Here is a 15200-nt window from a genome sequence, read left to right as displayed (position 1 = left end):
TAGAGATTTATTGTACTGTGAGTACAAATACAAGTGGCTAAAATTGTGATTAGAAATTAATAATAGAGACAGAACTTGGTTTCGCACACTGGCAAAATATTCCTGCGAGATGAATAGAGCAATGTGTAATAGAGGTGCATGATGACACAATAACAGCTTATTTCTTTAAATCCTACCCTTTTCACCTCACAGTACTTTCTCCTTTTCTGCCCAAGAATGATTTTATACCATAATGTGCCATAATCCTGTAGTTTTTAATTGAAAAAACAAGCCCTTCTAAAGCTAAAGCAAAGCCTTAAGAAATAAAAAAAAACAAGATGAGTATTGATTTGAGATGTCACCAGCCTACCCCTGGTAACACTGTGATTAATGGTCAGGAGATAAAAATCTTGACTGTTATAAGACATTAAGTGTACTTTTGATAATAATATCTACAAGAAAACACAGCAGCGTATTTTTTGTTTGAGAAAGCTGGCTAGGTTTTAAGTCAACACATCTTTGATGTCATGCCAGAATCAGTAGTTACATTTTCTTTTATCAGTTGGTATTCTTCTCTTGCTGTCAAACAGAACTAAACAGGGTGGTGAATGTCTGCAGCAAAATCACTGGTGCTTAAGTCACCTGAAAAGTCTATCCGCTCTGTTTCACAAACACTTTCACAACTAATTTTATATCATTTAACTTCACTTTAATTGTTTTAACTTATATATTTCAAGTCCTATTTTGTATTTATATATTCATGTATTCATGTGGGAATTGAAACTGTGATATCCGTACTAGTTATTGGAAGTGATTAGTGACTACCAAGACTGATCAGATGTCGTTTATCTCCTCCGAAGTGCCGTAATATGTTTACTGTCATTAAGAATACCCTGAATTCAAATGTCCCATCCACTTTTTTATATTTTAATGAAATAATACACATGCCTGTATAACACTTTGACCTGCCCCACAGGTACTACCACTACCTGTTCACCCACTACCTGCCACAGTCTCTGCGGACTCTTGTGGATCGCACCTCCAACTGTGAGGACATCCTGATGAACTTCCTGGTCTCTGCTGTAACCCACCTGCCTCCAATCAAAGTGGCTCAAAGGAAGCAGTACAAAGAGTTGCCCAGTCCACAGGTAGGTAGCCGTTTGTCTTTCTCACTTGTGCTATTGACACAAATATCAGTTCAGTAGGGGCCTTTCCAAAACTGCTTGCTCCTCCCTCTCCCTACCTACTTCCACTCCGTTTGCGTGTTCATGCGGAGGGTCCGCCACATTGAGTGGCGTCCAAAACCAGTGAGAGCAGAGTGGTAGTGGGTTGTTAAATCCTCAGATGCCAAGTGAGCACCGATGCTGTTTTGTTGAAGGTGTGTAACAAACACCCTTTGCTTGTGTTTAATTAAAAAAGGCTCTTGTCAGATAGACAATAAAACTGTTGTTATTGAATCGTATTTATCTCATGCGAAAATAAAATAGCCTACATTAAAGGACATAATAGAACATGGCATAACTATATACACAGGGGGATCAGTAACAAGCAACAAAGCCATTAAAGAATAAGTCTTTATACAACTGTTTTAAATACTTCAGACTATATAATGCTTCAATATAAGATTTGATTTATATTGAAATGTTGCATTTGTGAATGTAATATTTAATGAACGAATGAATGAAGTGTTATTTAAAGATAAAGAGGTTTAAATATATAGCCTAGGCTTTTCTTTACAATGAATATCAATGTTTTCATAAAAGAATATAATATTTCTTTTTCATGATGTCTAAAGTCACGTTCTTAAAGAAATTTGACACAAACACAAACATGGAATAAATGACAAATGCTTTCAGTTTTGTTATTGCAAAACCCCACACTTTTCCTCAACATCAATCCTGAATCTTAATACAACTGTTTACTTGATACACATATTATAGCAGTGAGTAGGCCTAGGTAACAGCAGTAATGTCAGATCCTATTTACACTGGGGGAGGGTAGTTCATCAGAAAGTTGTCGCTGTGTTTAAACCCTACGCGGGTTAGGGAGCTCGATTTGGCTGTGAGGGTGACTCCGACCAGAGGACACTCCGTGTCGGAGTGGAAGTGGCGAGGGTCTAGTTTTGGAAAGGTCCTAGGTGATGGTTAATGATAGCGTGTTGTTCTACCTCCCAGGGTGCAAAGAGTGTCCCCTGGGCCAACCCGGAGCACTTCAACCAGCGGCAGGAGTGTGTCAACACCTTCACCAACTGGTTTGGCTACATGCCTCTTGTCCACTCTCAGTTTCGCCTGGACCCCGTGCTCTTCAAAGATCAAGTTTCTGTCCTACGCAAGAAGTACAAAGACCTGGAGAGAGCATGAAAATGGCGGACAAAATGGACAAATATGCTGAGAAGCATAAAGTCTGATCTAGTGGCCTTTTGGACAAACAAATGGACCAATCACAGGTGGACAGTCAAGATGGGATACTCTACGCTGTGTGGGATGTGGACAAAGTGGCAGTGCGGTCCATTTGTGACATGGACAAAGTACAATCATCAGACAGACCCTGGTGGACTGTTCTGGACTATAAACACATTAATGTGAAGAGAAAGGGGCCTATAAATGTTTGAATGGAGTTTCAAATCATTCTCGTACCTCCGTGAGACAACGGAGGAGGATATTCAGGGGCCTTGAAAGAGTCCCTGCGATTTAGGCTCTCACTGAGACAGGACAATCTCTATTATCCAAAGAAGGTTAACGTCAAGGGCAACTGGACTGAGTTGACGATGCTAACCAAGTTAACCTTCTTTGGATAACTATGACCTGGATGACTGAGAACCTTCACAGACGACAATCTCTATTGGACAGCAAAAAAAGGAACGCGTGTGAACACTTCAGATGTCATTGCTATTGCTGTGACAATGAGAAAGGAATGACTATCTCATGCCAGAAGCACCTGAGGGACTGGCATTGGTGCCATGCACTCCAGCTGTCAAATGTGTCTCAGCATTACTGTGCAGGGACTGTTGCCATGGAAACAAATCATTTCACATCAAAATGCTAACTGTAAAACCAATAAATGATTTATAAATGCAAACTCATGGTGCTGCATAAAGTTAAGAGTTTCTTTTCACTACTTTGCACTCACCCTCTACTTAAAGAAGCACAGGACATATTTTCAGCAGACATGAAGGAACATGATTGTCTTATGATCCATTTTATGACTCTGCAGTAGTAAAACATATCAGTGAGGCCAAAAGTAACAGCCCACATTTGATCCTGTAACTCCACCCATTTTCTTCATATGTTGATCAAGTGAGGAATAGGCAAGAGACTAGATTTCATTCTGATCCTGTGTACATATTTGAATGTACTGTACACTGACTATCCATTAACAGGTCCATCAGTCTGTTACTGTAACTAATGAACCAATCACATACATTATCAATTAATCTGGCAATTAATTGTTTGTTCTGTAAAATGTCAGACAATAGTAAAAAAAAAAAAAAAAAAAAGGTGGTTCATTAAGGTCACATTTTCAAGTTGCTTTTTTCTAACCAACAGTCCCAAACCCAAAGGTATTCAATATGCCTTTATAGAAAACCAGCAAACCACCAAATGGTCAAATCTGAGAAGTTGAAACTACTTCATTTATAGCAATTTGCCCAAAGAATGACTTGAACAATAATTCTGATATCAGTTATCAAAAGGTTTGTGTTCAGTGTTTCCATTTAACTCTCAAATAAGCATACTTTCTGTTTCCACAGTTCATCAAAAACATCCACTAGCTCATTTTATATTGTGAAAACATACACAGCTCATATAAACAAAGGCAAGCACATTTTTCTATCTGATGGGTACACTGATAATTGCGGCGTGTAGCGTGCCCTTGCTTACACGGTATTTATTTTTCCAGCAACCAATTTCACAGTGAAACCCTTTTTGGGCCGATTGAATTAGCTGACATTATTCGAAATACAATTACAGCAATCAAAAGTGCTGCTCAGTGACTGAGTGACTCTGTGATTCCCATGGTCTTTGATGCTTTGTTGTAGTGTAGGACTACACTGACAAGCAGTTGGTGTGTAAAGGAAGATGAATACAAAAGGTCAGGGTCAGATTATGCATCATTATTGGTTGGTGGATAAGCCTTGATGTACTTATATATATATATATATATATATATATAATCTCAATTGTGAAGGAGATCATGCATTCCCACATTGGCCCTTAGGGTTGAAATTTAACACAATGGAGAGCAGACTGCAAAGTCTGAGATGGCCAATCCTGTATTTTAGAAAGCGACTTTAAAGTATATGTTCAGAAATTGTTTAAAAAAAGTTTATTTATACAAAACAGAAATCTACCCAGTAGGCCTACCTTTTGTCCCCCAGTTTACAAAAATAAATTCATAGGCGAGCAAGTCTCGACACAAGCAAGGCAAACGGGTTCATTTTTCTAGCACTTGGGATGCTAATCTCATTAAGCACATGCACGCGCGCGCACACACACACACACACACACACACTTATGTTCGAATCACCTGAGATACATAGCTGCCAAGGGGCTAATTTGAATTCTGAACCCATAGTGTTTTTACAACTAACAGAGCATAATAAAGGCAATTGTTCCTATGGTAAACACAGTCATAAGATCAGCGCGTGTGCTTTCTGGAAGAATTACCTGCAATGAATTTAAGTCTGTCTGGTGTCAAGTCAGCACCTGGGGGCAAAACAGCATTTATATGGTATTTTAAGAAAACTTTTGTGTTGTTTTTACCTGAGGCATTACAGGTTTCTACTCATTTAAACAGTATGAGAACAGGAGTCTGTAACGTATCTGAATAGACACAGCGACAAATAACAATTGCAGAATACTTGGCAGACAATAACTGTGTTGTCTGCTGCCTTGTACAAAAAGAGAACAATTCTTGGAGCTGGAGTGTATCAGGTTGACACAAGCTTATCCTTTCCTATTTCATTAATAGTTTCCCCCTCAACAACTTCAATATGATACATAATAAACAGCAGATGTTAGGTGAACTGTGAGTGAACTGTGAGTTTCAGTGACGACAGGCCAACACAAAGGAGGTGTACCTAACTGGAAGGTCCCATATTCAAATTCCGACAGAAATTCCCTTATTTCACCCGGTCTTTGACGTTATGCAGTGCTTGTGTCTGTGAAGAAACGCGTCTCTTAAAAAGAGAGTGGCTCTAGTGGAACTATCATTTCCTGAGCGTCAGCATTGCGTTGACATCCCAAAGCAGGTTCCTCATCTGATCCATCAGAACCTTCATCTCCTGGTTCTTCTGACGTACCTTCTGCAGGTGAACCACAAGACACACAACATCCATTAGTAAAACTCGTTAAAGTGCATGAGCCATAGCTTTAGCATTTGTCATCCTTAAGCAATCAGGACAGAAGCTAGTTTACTCACTATAAACAATCAATAATTCATACATATTTACAGTTACACCTGCTGGAGGAGATCTCTCTCTCGCTCTCTCCCTCTCTCTCTCCCTCCCTCCCTCCCCAGGTGCTGGTCATATAATTCGAATATCATCAAAAAGTTGATTTATTTCAGTAATTCCATTCAAAAAGTGAAACTCTTATAATGTATACATTCATTCCACACAGACTGATATATTTCAAGTGTTCATTCCTTTTATTTTGATGATTATAACTGACAACTAATGAAAACCCCAAAATCAGTATCTCAGAAAATTAGAATATTGTGAAAAGGTTCAATATTAAAGACACCTGCTGCCACACTCTAATCAGCAAATTAACTCAAAACACCTGCAAAGGCCTTTAAATGGTCTCTCAGTCTAGTTCTGTAGGCTACACAATCATGGGGAAGACTGCTGATTTGACAGCTGTCCAAAAGACGACCATTGACACCTTGCACAAGGAGGGCAAGACACAAAAGGTCATTGCTAAAGAGGCTGGCTGTTCACAGAGCTCTGTGTCCAAGCACATTAATAGAGAGGCGAAGGGAAGGAAAAGATGTGGTAAGAAAAAAGTGTACAAGCAATAGGGAGAGGATTGTGATACAAAACCCATTCAAAAATGTGGGGGAGATTCACAAAGAGTGGACTGCAGCTGGAGTCAGTACTTCAAGGACCACCACGCACAGACGTATGCAAGACATGGGTTTCAGCTGTCGCATTCCTTGTGTCAAGCCACTCTTGAACAAGACACAGCGTCAGAAGCGTCTCGCCTGGGCTAAAGACAAAAAGGACTGGACTGCTGCTGAGTGGTCCAAAGTTATGTTCTCTGATGAAAGTAAATTTTGCATTTCCTTTTGAAATCAAGGTCCCAGAGTCTGGAAGAAGAGAGGAGAGGCACAGAATCCACATTGCTTGAAGTCCAGTGTAAAGTTTCCACAGTCAGTGATGGTTTGGGGTGCCATGTCATCTGCTGGTGTTGGTCCACTGTGTTTTCTGAGGTCCAAGGTCAACACAGCAGTCTACCAGGAAGTTTTAGAGCACTTCATGCTTCCTGCTGCTGACCAACTTTATGGAGATGCAGATTTCATTTTCCAACAGGACTTGGCACCTGCATACAGTGCTAAAGCTACCAGTACCTGGTTTAAGGACCATGGTATCACTGTTTTTAATTGGCTAGCAAACTCGCCTGACCTTAACCCTATAGAAAATCTATGGGGTATTGTGTAGAGAAAGATGCGATACGCCAGACCCAACAATGCAGAAGAGCTGAAGGCCACTATCAGAGCAACCTGGGCTCTCCTAACACCTGAGCAGTGCCACAGACTGATCGACTCCATGCCACGCCGCATTGCTGCAGTAATTCAGGCAAAAGGAGCCCCAACGAAGTATTGAGTGTTGTACATGCTCATACTTTTCATGTTCATACTTTTCAGTTGGCCAACATTTCTAAAAATCCTTTTTTTGTATTGGTCTTAAGTAATATTCTAATTTTCGGAGATACTGAATTTGGATGATATGCATTAGTTGTCAGTTTTAATCATCACAATTAAATGAAATAAACATTTGAAATATCAGTCTGTGTGGAATAAATGAATATAATATCAAAGTTTCACTTTTTGAATGGAATTACTGAATTAAATCAACTTGATGATTAGTTATTCTAATTATATGACCAGCACCTGTATGTACCCAACCCTACTGTTTACAGGTGTTTGAGTTTTGTGTATATGAAATCTGAAACTGCCTCGTCAGTTGGGGCTAAAGACTGCAAGTTTGAAAATGAAAATAAATCTTAGGTTGTGGAGTTAGGCGAGTTTACCAGACCTTTGTTGCCTGATCCACAGTTCCAGACAACATTAGCCACTACTAGCATACAATGGCCCAATCTCTAAGTACATCCATAGGCCCAACGGTAAGTGGTATTTACATTGTGGGTAAAACAGGTGCCATGTTTTGACAAGGAAGAATGTGCGGAATAAAATACCATGTTTTTGGCTCTGCTGCATTGATTTTAATACATTTGAAATCTTATATCGGTGTAGTAATCTTTTTAGCTAAGGCTAGAACATTTTCCAACTGAGAATCTCCCAAGTCACATAATTAAGATGAACGTATATTTAGTTTTACAGTGCTCTTTAAGGTGCACTGTCAGTTACTCGAGCTCAATCACACACATCCTCATTAAAATCCTGAAACAGGAAAGGACAAACTTTGTTTTGCACTTGTAACATTTATTTAATTTAATGAGAGAGGTTGACAGAATAGTTAACGTGGGCTGCAAGCGTTTTGAGTAAAAGGGAAGGAATTTATGAAAACCAGGAACCAGATCTCGCTTTACAAAAGCATATTGAGGAGATCTTGTCCTCTCTCCATGGTCGATCATCCACTCAAACACGTAAAAACAGCATTTACAATATTCATATATACAAATATATAATGTGTACAGACACAGAAAAACAAATCAACTGACAGAAAGTTCAGTGAACTGTTGTCATTCCTGCAAATCTTTAGTGTGCTGACCTTTTCACCTCCACGACTAATAGATTCTCATTTGTTACACTGCCCCGACTCTACCTGCTGTCAGGACGTATTGTGCAGCATCTCATCGAGCTACTTTGCAAGCCAGAACTTTTCTCTCTTGACAATTTGTTCTGTAATTGACAAACTGTGTGTCAGGTTTGTTTTTTTAGACTCTCTCAAGTTGCTCATGTTGATGTGAAAAATCTCACAAACTGTAACCCCATCCATGTTTGTAGACGCAACAAGTGGTTCATCACCAGCACACTAAATCTTTAGGACAGCTCCGTCTACAAATAACTTCACAGTGCAATGGCAGTTTTTTGTTAAGACAAATGTATATTTTAAAAAAATGCATCCATCTGTGCTGTTTTGAATCTGTCCATCTATTTTCATGTCGCAAATTGTAGTTTTTTATTTCACGAGGAAAGCGTAAACAGGAACCTAATTCGGTTAAATTTTTCACATTGTACATGACGGATCCTCTTTGGTCTTTTAGATTAAGCAAAAAGTTGCAATAGCAACCCTTACGTTCTCTCATACCCTGCTCTCTTCCCTGATTTAACCCTACTTAAATTTTCTACAACATGCCTCTCCCTCTCTATTTAAGAAATGTGAACAACCAAAACAGAATTAGTCACTGCCCCAAATTATCCTCCACCCACCTTTTTCTACTGCTCAACACCAAAAAAAAAAAAAAGTTTACAAAGCTCACACTCATTTAATACTGTCTCTGAACCCCAACAGTGAGCCCCCTTAAACTTTTAAGTGTCCACCTTTGTTTGTGTGTGCATATATCTACAGGTGCAAGTAGAGAGGGAGGGTTAATGTGACTTATTTTGGGATTCACGCAACACTTCTTTGTGTTTCGTGCATAAACAAAATGAACAAAGCAGGTGGGTGGGGCTTAGTATCCTAAAGTGAATCTGCCTTTTGCCGGCTGAGGGGGAAACCAAATTTCCTGTATTTCTTTGTTTTGGGATCAAACAATGATCCGTTTTCTCTCCCAAGTTAGTGCCTGCTAGGAAATGTAAAATGAGCGTGTCTGTAGCTTTAGTTAAATGTGTGAGAGTTGGGTTGTGTTTTTTTTTGTGCTCCTCCCTCCCGGTAGTCGAGCCACTCGTCCGTCCATCTGTCCCTAGACTCCATCACACACTCAGTAGCCAGAAGAAGAAAAAGATGGCCACAAACAGGAAGAGGGAGTCTTGCCAGTTGTTGTTGCCGTTGTTGAGGTTACCATTGCCTTGGTGATCACCTGCATACTGGTCTGACGGGGAGGAGATTGATGGATGGTCAAAAATTATGGAAAACCAGTCCTGGCAATAAGTTCATACATGATTTTGACATTTATAACATGAACCGCTGAAAATTGTCGATTCTCAAATACACAGCTTAGAGCTAGTGTTATTTATGTAACCAACACCAACTACGACCGAAAAATAGGATCAATAGCTTCTCACCGAGAATCACTCAAACTTGTGTGTATCTGCATGTCCAAATATTAGGAAGGGGACAGAGGACCTAAATTTTCCATTTTCCTTTTGGTTTAAACTGTGATAATGGTGCATATAACTAAAACTCGTAATTCATACACTCGGACCCCTCAAGGGTTTTGTAATCATTCACACTGAGGAGGTACGATTTTTTAAAGGCCTGGTTACAAATTCAATCTCCTCAGTTTGAATGATTACAGACCCAGAAAGCAAAAGCACACGTGATTATTCCTCCGTACAAGTGCAACCACAAAAAAAAACTGATTTATCCAGTGAGAACACAATGCCTGCCTCCAAATGTGTTTACCTGCTCTGTGAAAGGGGTCGTTGGTGTTGAAGACTGTGGTGAAGAAGCCGAAGGGGAAAGCACCGATGCCAAAAGACATGTGGAAGCCAGTGTCCCCGAAACCCTGGAACATCTGCGCACAGACAGAAAAAAAGAACAGAGATAAAGTTTAAAAACAACATAAATATTATATAGATTATTTCAACTATCAGCCACAAGAAATGGGTTGACTGACTCACCCCGCCTCTACTCTCTGGCTCTGTTCTCTGTCCCTGAGGCCGAGGTGGAGTTTTCAACCTGAACAGAAACTGTCGGTCAGAAGGCGAACATAAGACTATCGCCCAAAAACTTCACACAGACAGATGCAAACACTCTGGTGCTGAGGTACCTGGGGTCCTCCTGGCTGGAGCTCCCTCTGCCGTACAATGGAATGACTTTCTCCCTGCTGATGCCCGCTTTACAGACGGGACACTGCTGCCTGCTGGGCCGCGTCTCCAACCACTGAGGGGAGCAACAGGACAAAAGACGAAAATGTTTGTAATACATATCAGATCAACCCCTTGCTGCTGTGTTCCTGAATCAAACAGAGCCAAGGTTCAAAGCCAAATAGCAGCTAAATTAATTTTTTCTAAGAAAAAGGCAAGTGCTGCAATGTAAAGCTAAAGACTTAACCTAGTGAATGTTACCTGAAATGCATCAAGGATCTCCTGTGGTACTTTTGCCCAGCAGCACATTCATAACAAAAACTTTGAGATTAACAATAAGTCATTTTCCACAAAAAGGTTGCACTCCTCTTTAATGTGTAGGTTAATCTATATAGTGTTTATGCTACTACACTGAGAGCAATGTACAGCTCTACATGTTAAGTGGTGAGTAACAGAGAAAGCTGCAGTAAACAGAGGTATTAAGTGCATTAGCGTGTTTAAGCTGCACTAAGTCAACTAACAGGTGTAGTTTCCATGCTGCAATCGTGCGCTGATTCGGTTATCTTGCTGAAGGCTTGATGTTAAAAGTCCCTCTTCAGCAACAGCCCGCTCACACAGGCGTTTTCACTCACTGGGCCTGATTAGAACCCCCCCCATCTGTAATCTGTCTATTCACTGACTTTGATCGTTTTGTTGTTAAAAATGAGTATCACAAATTTCCAGAGCTGAAAGTGACCCATCGTCCAAAAAATTATAAAAACAGAGTATGGCAAAAAAAAATCCTCAGATTTGGAATCTGTACATAACAGATGCTTTGCATTTGTTTATTTGGAAAGTGGTCCAAATGATTAACTGCTTATCAATTAGTCACAGAGTAATTCCCTGTCAATCGAAGGTCCAAAACCCAAAAATGTTTGCGATACAATGACACAGAAGCTAAATGACAAACTATAAGTCAGTTGTTAAAATCTTTCTTTATCACAAGTCTCCAACTTTAACCCAGGTAGAAGTCTAATTTTTCAGTGTCCAGTGTTGCTGTGCGGAGCCTTTAATGAGCGTTACAAAGCAGAGGGTGGCGAGACAGAAGAAATACTCACTTGATGAAGACAGGGCCAGCTGTGGAGACAGGAAGAAACAAAAGATTAATTTGCAGTCTCACAATAGCTCCTTTCTCTTAAAATGTCAGTCGCTTGCTTCAAAAGCAGTGCCAACATTCCCGGAGAGAATAAATATTAGAACTGAATAAATGTAATGCTGTTCTTGTTTTGTATCTCTTAGTGCTGTGAAATTGGCCCAACTGGCTAAAACAACCTGTTACTCATGAAGAGGCTGGTTAAACTCATCCCTGCTTCCCATTGTTTGCATTCATTGGCTCCATCTGTTGTCAGAGGTTATCAGAGTCTTGCCTGCGTTGCTGACAGCCAGGGCGACCTGCTGCTGCATTGTGGACTACCTAGGATTCATCAATAACAAGAAGCTACCTGAGGACTACGTATCCTTTCACAAGCCCCCTTTCAACCTTGATCTGACCATGAGCTTCATCCTCTGCTATTGTTAAGTCTGTTTGATGATCAGCACCTGTAATAACAGTGATGCCTACCTGTGTGAACATTCAGCACACTTAGTCGTTGATAGGATATTATGAATCCTAATTGGGATCCTTTTTGTTATTGATTTTATGATTATTTTCCTGATTAATTGCTTGGTGTATTTTATGTACCTTTCACCAGTTCACATGTACGCAACAACAGGAAAGTTTGAAATTTTGCACATAAACTTCATTACAGTATATGATAAATAAAAAGTCTAGTGAAAGGGATTCAGGTCTTGATTTTTCGTTTTAAAAAACTGTTCTAAAAGCATGAACACTCTCCAGCCTAATCCTGCAACATGCTCAATAACTATAAAACGTTTTCTGAGCTTAGCTTTGCCCTAAGACCTCAGTTAATTAAAGAGCACACTGCAGATACTACAGTTCATCCACTACAGACCATTTCTAAGTTTAGAGTTTCCATGAGGGAAGCAGAGCTGCTTTCATAAGCTAAGATAACGTGTTCCTGTCTTGAAGGTGTTTAAGGCATATGTGGATACAACAAACACAGCCAGTGTGTTTATTAGGGCAGCATCACATGCAGCTAAAAACCAATATTTCAAAGGTTTAATTCTTCTCTCAAGTATATCTCTATAATGATTTCTGACTTTACTATGTTTTTAATGTCTATCTGCTTCTGTCAGAGATTTATCTGCGGGGTAAATTTCAAAAGCAAAAGTAACTCAAGGTCATGCAGAGGAACAGGCAGGACTTGTTTTCGACACTTTCAGTACTTCATAACCACACAACATTCAAGCGTCAGGTGGGCCTACCCAAACGCCTCAACACCATCAGGAACAAAATAACAACCTGAGCCAAACAAACTGTAAAGAGAAACATGACCTCATGTCAATCTGCAAGCTTTTACATGCACAGTTCAGGGCTCACAGTGTGTACAGTATTAGTGCAATACCAGCCATCAGATTGCTGCTGAGAATGGCATTCCTGTGGATTCAGACAGCTGAACAAAGCTAAAGGCCTAAATTAACATAACAAACCATTCAACTGTGATTTAACATGTGGCCACATGTATAGCCGAGCTCTTGTGGCCTGAAAATAACCGCTTAATTTCCAACAAGAGGCTCAACAACCATTCAGCCTGACTGCAGAGGCTACGCGCAGACTTTCATTACATGACGCAACTGCAGAGCCACTTCCTGCATGTAGAGTATCATTCTTTAACATTACATTAGATTAAGAACATAAGCCCAGGCTGGAATATTGTCTGGTTACTGATCTTAATCAGGTACATCAGACAAACGGTTGGCAACCACTGATTTCTAGCATATGAGCTTATTTCTGGACAAACACAAGCAGGTCACGTTCCTGTTATCTACTGAAAAAGCAGCACGCGACTCGTATGTCTGCAGCCAATAGCCGTCTATTCACAGGTTCAAATGTAGCCAGATCTGAGTGCCTACACATTAATCTAATCTAATACACTTCTTTAGCGAATAGAAGTGGCTCAGGCTCTCAGTCTCCACTTGCTGATGAAGAACATGAGATGTGATTGAAGTTAGAAATGAAACAATCAGCAGATTACTTGAATAGCTGATCGATAGAAACACAATTGGTAACTATTATGTATTATAATTTTTTTTTTTTGAGGAGTTTAAAATCCGACATTTTGATATATCAGCGGATATTCTTTTTAGAAACACATACCATAAACAAAGATTATCCCCAACATTTGTTATGTCTAGTTATGAGACCTCACCAAGACAACATGACATAATGCAGTTTAAAAGTTCTGAACTTTGAACAAAATTACAGCTGATTGCTGTGTTTTGAGGAGGATTTGGGATGTATGTTCTCTGGTGAACAAACTATGCAATGCCAACACTCATAACATAATCGAAGGATCTGTCTTCTGTCTCTCTGTTTCTTCTTTAATTGTCATTTTTTGGGATGTTAGGAAACAGCGATATCAGCGTGCCGATTTATCGGTCGAGGTCTAGTAACAAATTTTTACTAAATGCATTAATTGTTGTTTTTTTAAACAAAAAGGCCAAACAAAGGCTTCAGTTCCAGCTTCTCTTCTGAGGATTTGCTGCTTTTCACTGTCTTCTGTGATTCGTAAGCAGAAAACAACCTGATATTTTATACACTAAACGCTAAATTGTGAAAATAACCAGCAGATAATCCATCAGTTGCAGTCCTAGCTGACAGCTCTTAAAAAACTAGAAAGCAGACTTTGAGTTGAGATTGTTTTGTCACACACACACACACACAGTTCTCAAAAATCTGGCAAAGATGGTAAAAACGACAACCCAAACAGCATTAATTTGTAAATGTATATGATAACTGGTAAAATCAGTGCATCATCAGTGGTCGTAAAATTAAAAGGTTAAGAAAGACAAGGAAAAAACTAATTCTGCTGATTATTTTCTGACTTTTTCCCCCAACCTTTATTTCTTGTGGAATACCAGATGTTTAGCCCTCTAAAAGTTATTCCAAAGAAATAATTCAAGAAAATAAAATCATACTGCTTCATTTTAAGGGGTCTGGAAGTAAAATGGAACCACTGGTTTAAACCACTTTGTATGCCAGCCTTTAAGTCTAATTTTTATTACCAATTTAAACGTGGGCTTCTTTTCCTAAACCTTCCAGTCAGAGGCTTGCTGGATCTTATTAATGTTCTAATTTCTCCTTTGTCTCTCTTGCTTTCCTTCAATATCCCTTTTCTCCATTTATAATTCTAACATGATGAGCTCTCTCATTCAGTCTTGCAGCTTGTGTGTGCCGGCATCTGTCACAAAAACGAGTCTGCTCAAGTGGACTCACTCTGGGATTGTAAAGATGTCACACGCTCATTAACCTCAAAGTATTTAAGTGACATCAATGTATCCTTTCACACAAATCGTCCCTCTCTTGCACAGTGTGCTTTCTCAATTTACTTTTTGTTGCAAAAGTCAAACTAAAAATCTGACACAGTCTAGGATGCTCTGCTCATGAGGAATTTGTTACTGTGTCCTGAATAGTTTCTCTGTCACATTTCAACACATGAGAGGGTAAAATGCAGGTCGAGTACCAGTAAACAAACAAAATTCTGATGCTAAAAAAGTGATATTGGCCCATAGTTGTGAAATTCAACAAAACATGTATGTTGTACTGACTCAATCATTTTATTTGTAAGCATTTTGGCAACAAAGGCAGTTTTTTTGCAACGTTGCACAAATAAAAAAAATGCGGTTCAAAGCACTAAACTGTGTCAAACGCAGCAGGGTTAGGAGTTTAACTCAAGCTAAGCCATCTAAAATACAAAATGTATGCGACAGACTGTGATTTAAAATGTATTTCTTTAGAAATTAAGACTATATGCAATTAAGTTGCAACTGTGATTTGAAGTTGCAGCAGGTGATCTGACGTCAACACATTTCTTCCTTGCTGAGAGTTTCATCATCACAGTTTCATCATGTTACACAGAAGATCAGAGTCATGGGGAGGGGGGGGGGGGGGGGAACAGGGACCCAACAAA

General features: G+C 39.5%; 3 protein-coding genes across 5 annotated transcripts in view; 1 reads left to right on the top strand and 2 right to left on the bottom strand.

Annotated features, from left to right (window-relative positions):
* ext1c (exostoses (multiple) 1c) overlaps positions 1-3057 on the top strand; it is a 95572-nt gene extending 92515 nt beyond the window's left edge. For all 3 annotated transcript variants that reach the window (XM_046058476.1, XM_046058475.1, XM_046058474.1), the window contains exons 11-12: positions 956-1127; positions 2154-3057. In XM_046058476.1, the coding sequence (XP_045914432.1) occupies positions 956-1127; positions 2154-2339 (358 nt within the window). In that variant the 3' untranslated portion in view covers positions 2340-3057. The remainder of the gene's footprint in view (positions 1-955; positions 1128-2153) is intronic.
* A 670-nt stretch (positions 3058-3727) lies between these two features.
* zgc:114119 (Mediator of RNA polymerase II transcription subunit 30-like) overlaps positions 3728-15200 on the bottom strand; it is a 69196-nt gene continuing 57723 nt past the window's right edge. Inside the window, exon 5 of the mRNA XM_046058488.1 lies at positions 3728-5281. Within this exon, the coding sequence (XP_045914444.1) occupies positions 5186-5281 (96 nt within the window). The 3' untranslated portion in view covers positions 3728-5185. The remainder of the gene's footprint in view (positions 5282-15200) is intronic.
* rnf5 (ring finger protein 5) overlaps positions 7621-15200 on the bottom strand; it is a 10100-nt gene continuing 2520 nt past the window's right edge. Inside the window, exons 2-6 of the mRNA XM_046058487.1 lie at positions 11229-11247; positions 10095-10207; positions 9946-10003; positions 9728-9839; positions 7621-9194 (exon numbers count right to left, since the gene is read on the bottom strand). Coding sequence (XP_045914443.1) covers positions 9076-9194; positions 9728-9839; positions 9946-10003; positions 10095-10207; positions 11229-11247 — 421 coding nt within the window. The 3' untranslated portion in view covers positions 7621-9075. The remainder of the gene's footprint in view (positions 9195-9727; positions 9840-9945; positions 10004-10094; positions 10208-11228; positions 11248-15200) is intronic.

This window comes from Micropterus dolomieu, linkage group LG09, assembly GCF_021292245.1.
Source record: "Micropterus dolomieu isolate WLL.071019.BEF.003 ecotype Adirondacks linkage group LG09, ASM2129224v1, whole genome shotgun sequence".
NCBI classification, from domain to species: domain Eukaryota; kingdom Metazoa; phylum Chordata; class Actinopteri; order Centrarchiformes; family Centrarchidae; genus Micropterus; species Micropterus dolomieu.
Note: the sequence above shows the minus strand (reverse complement) of the source record. Positions and strands in the feature narration are given on the sequence as shown.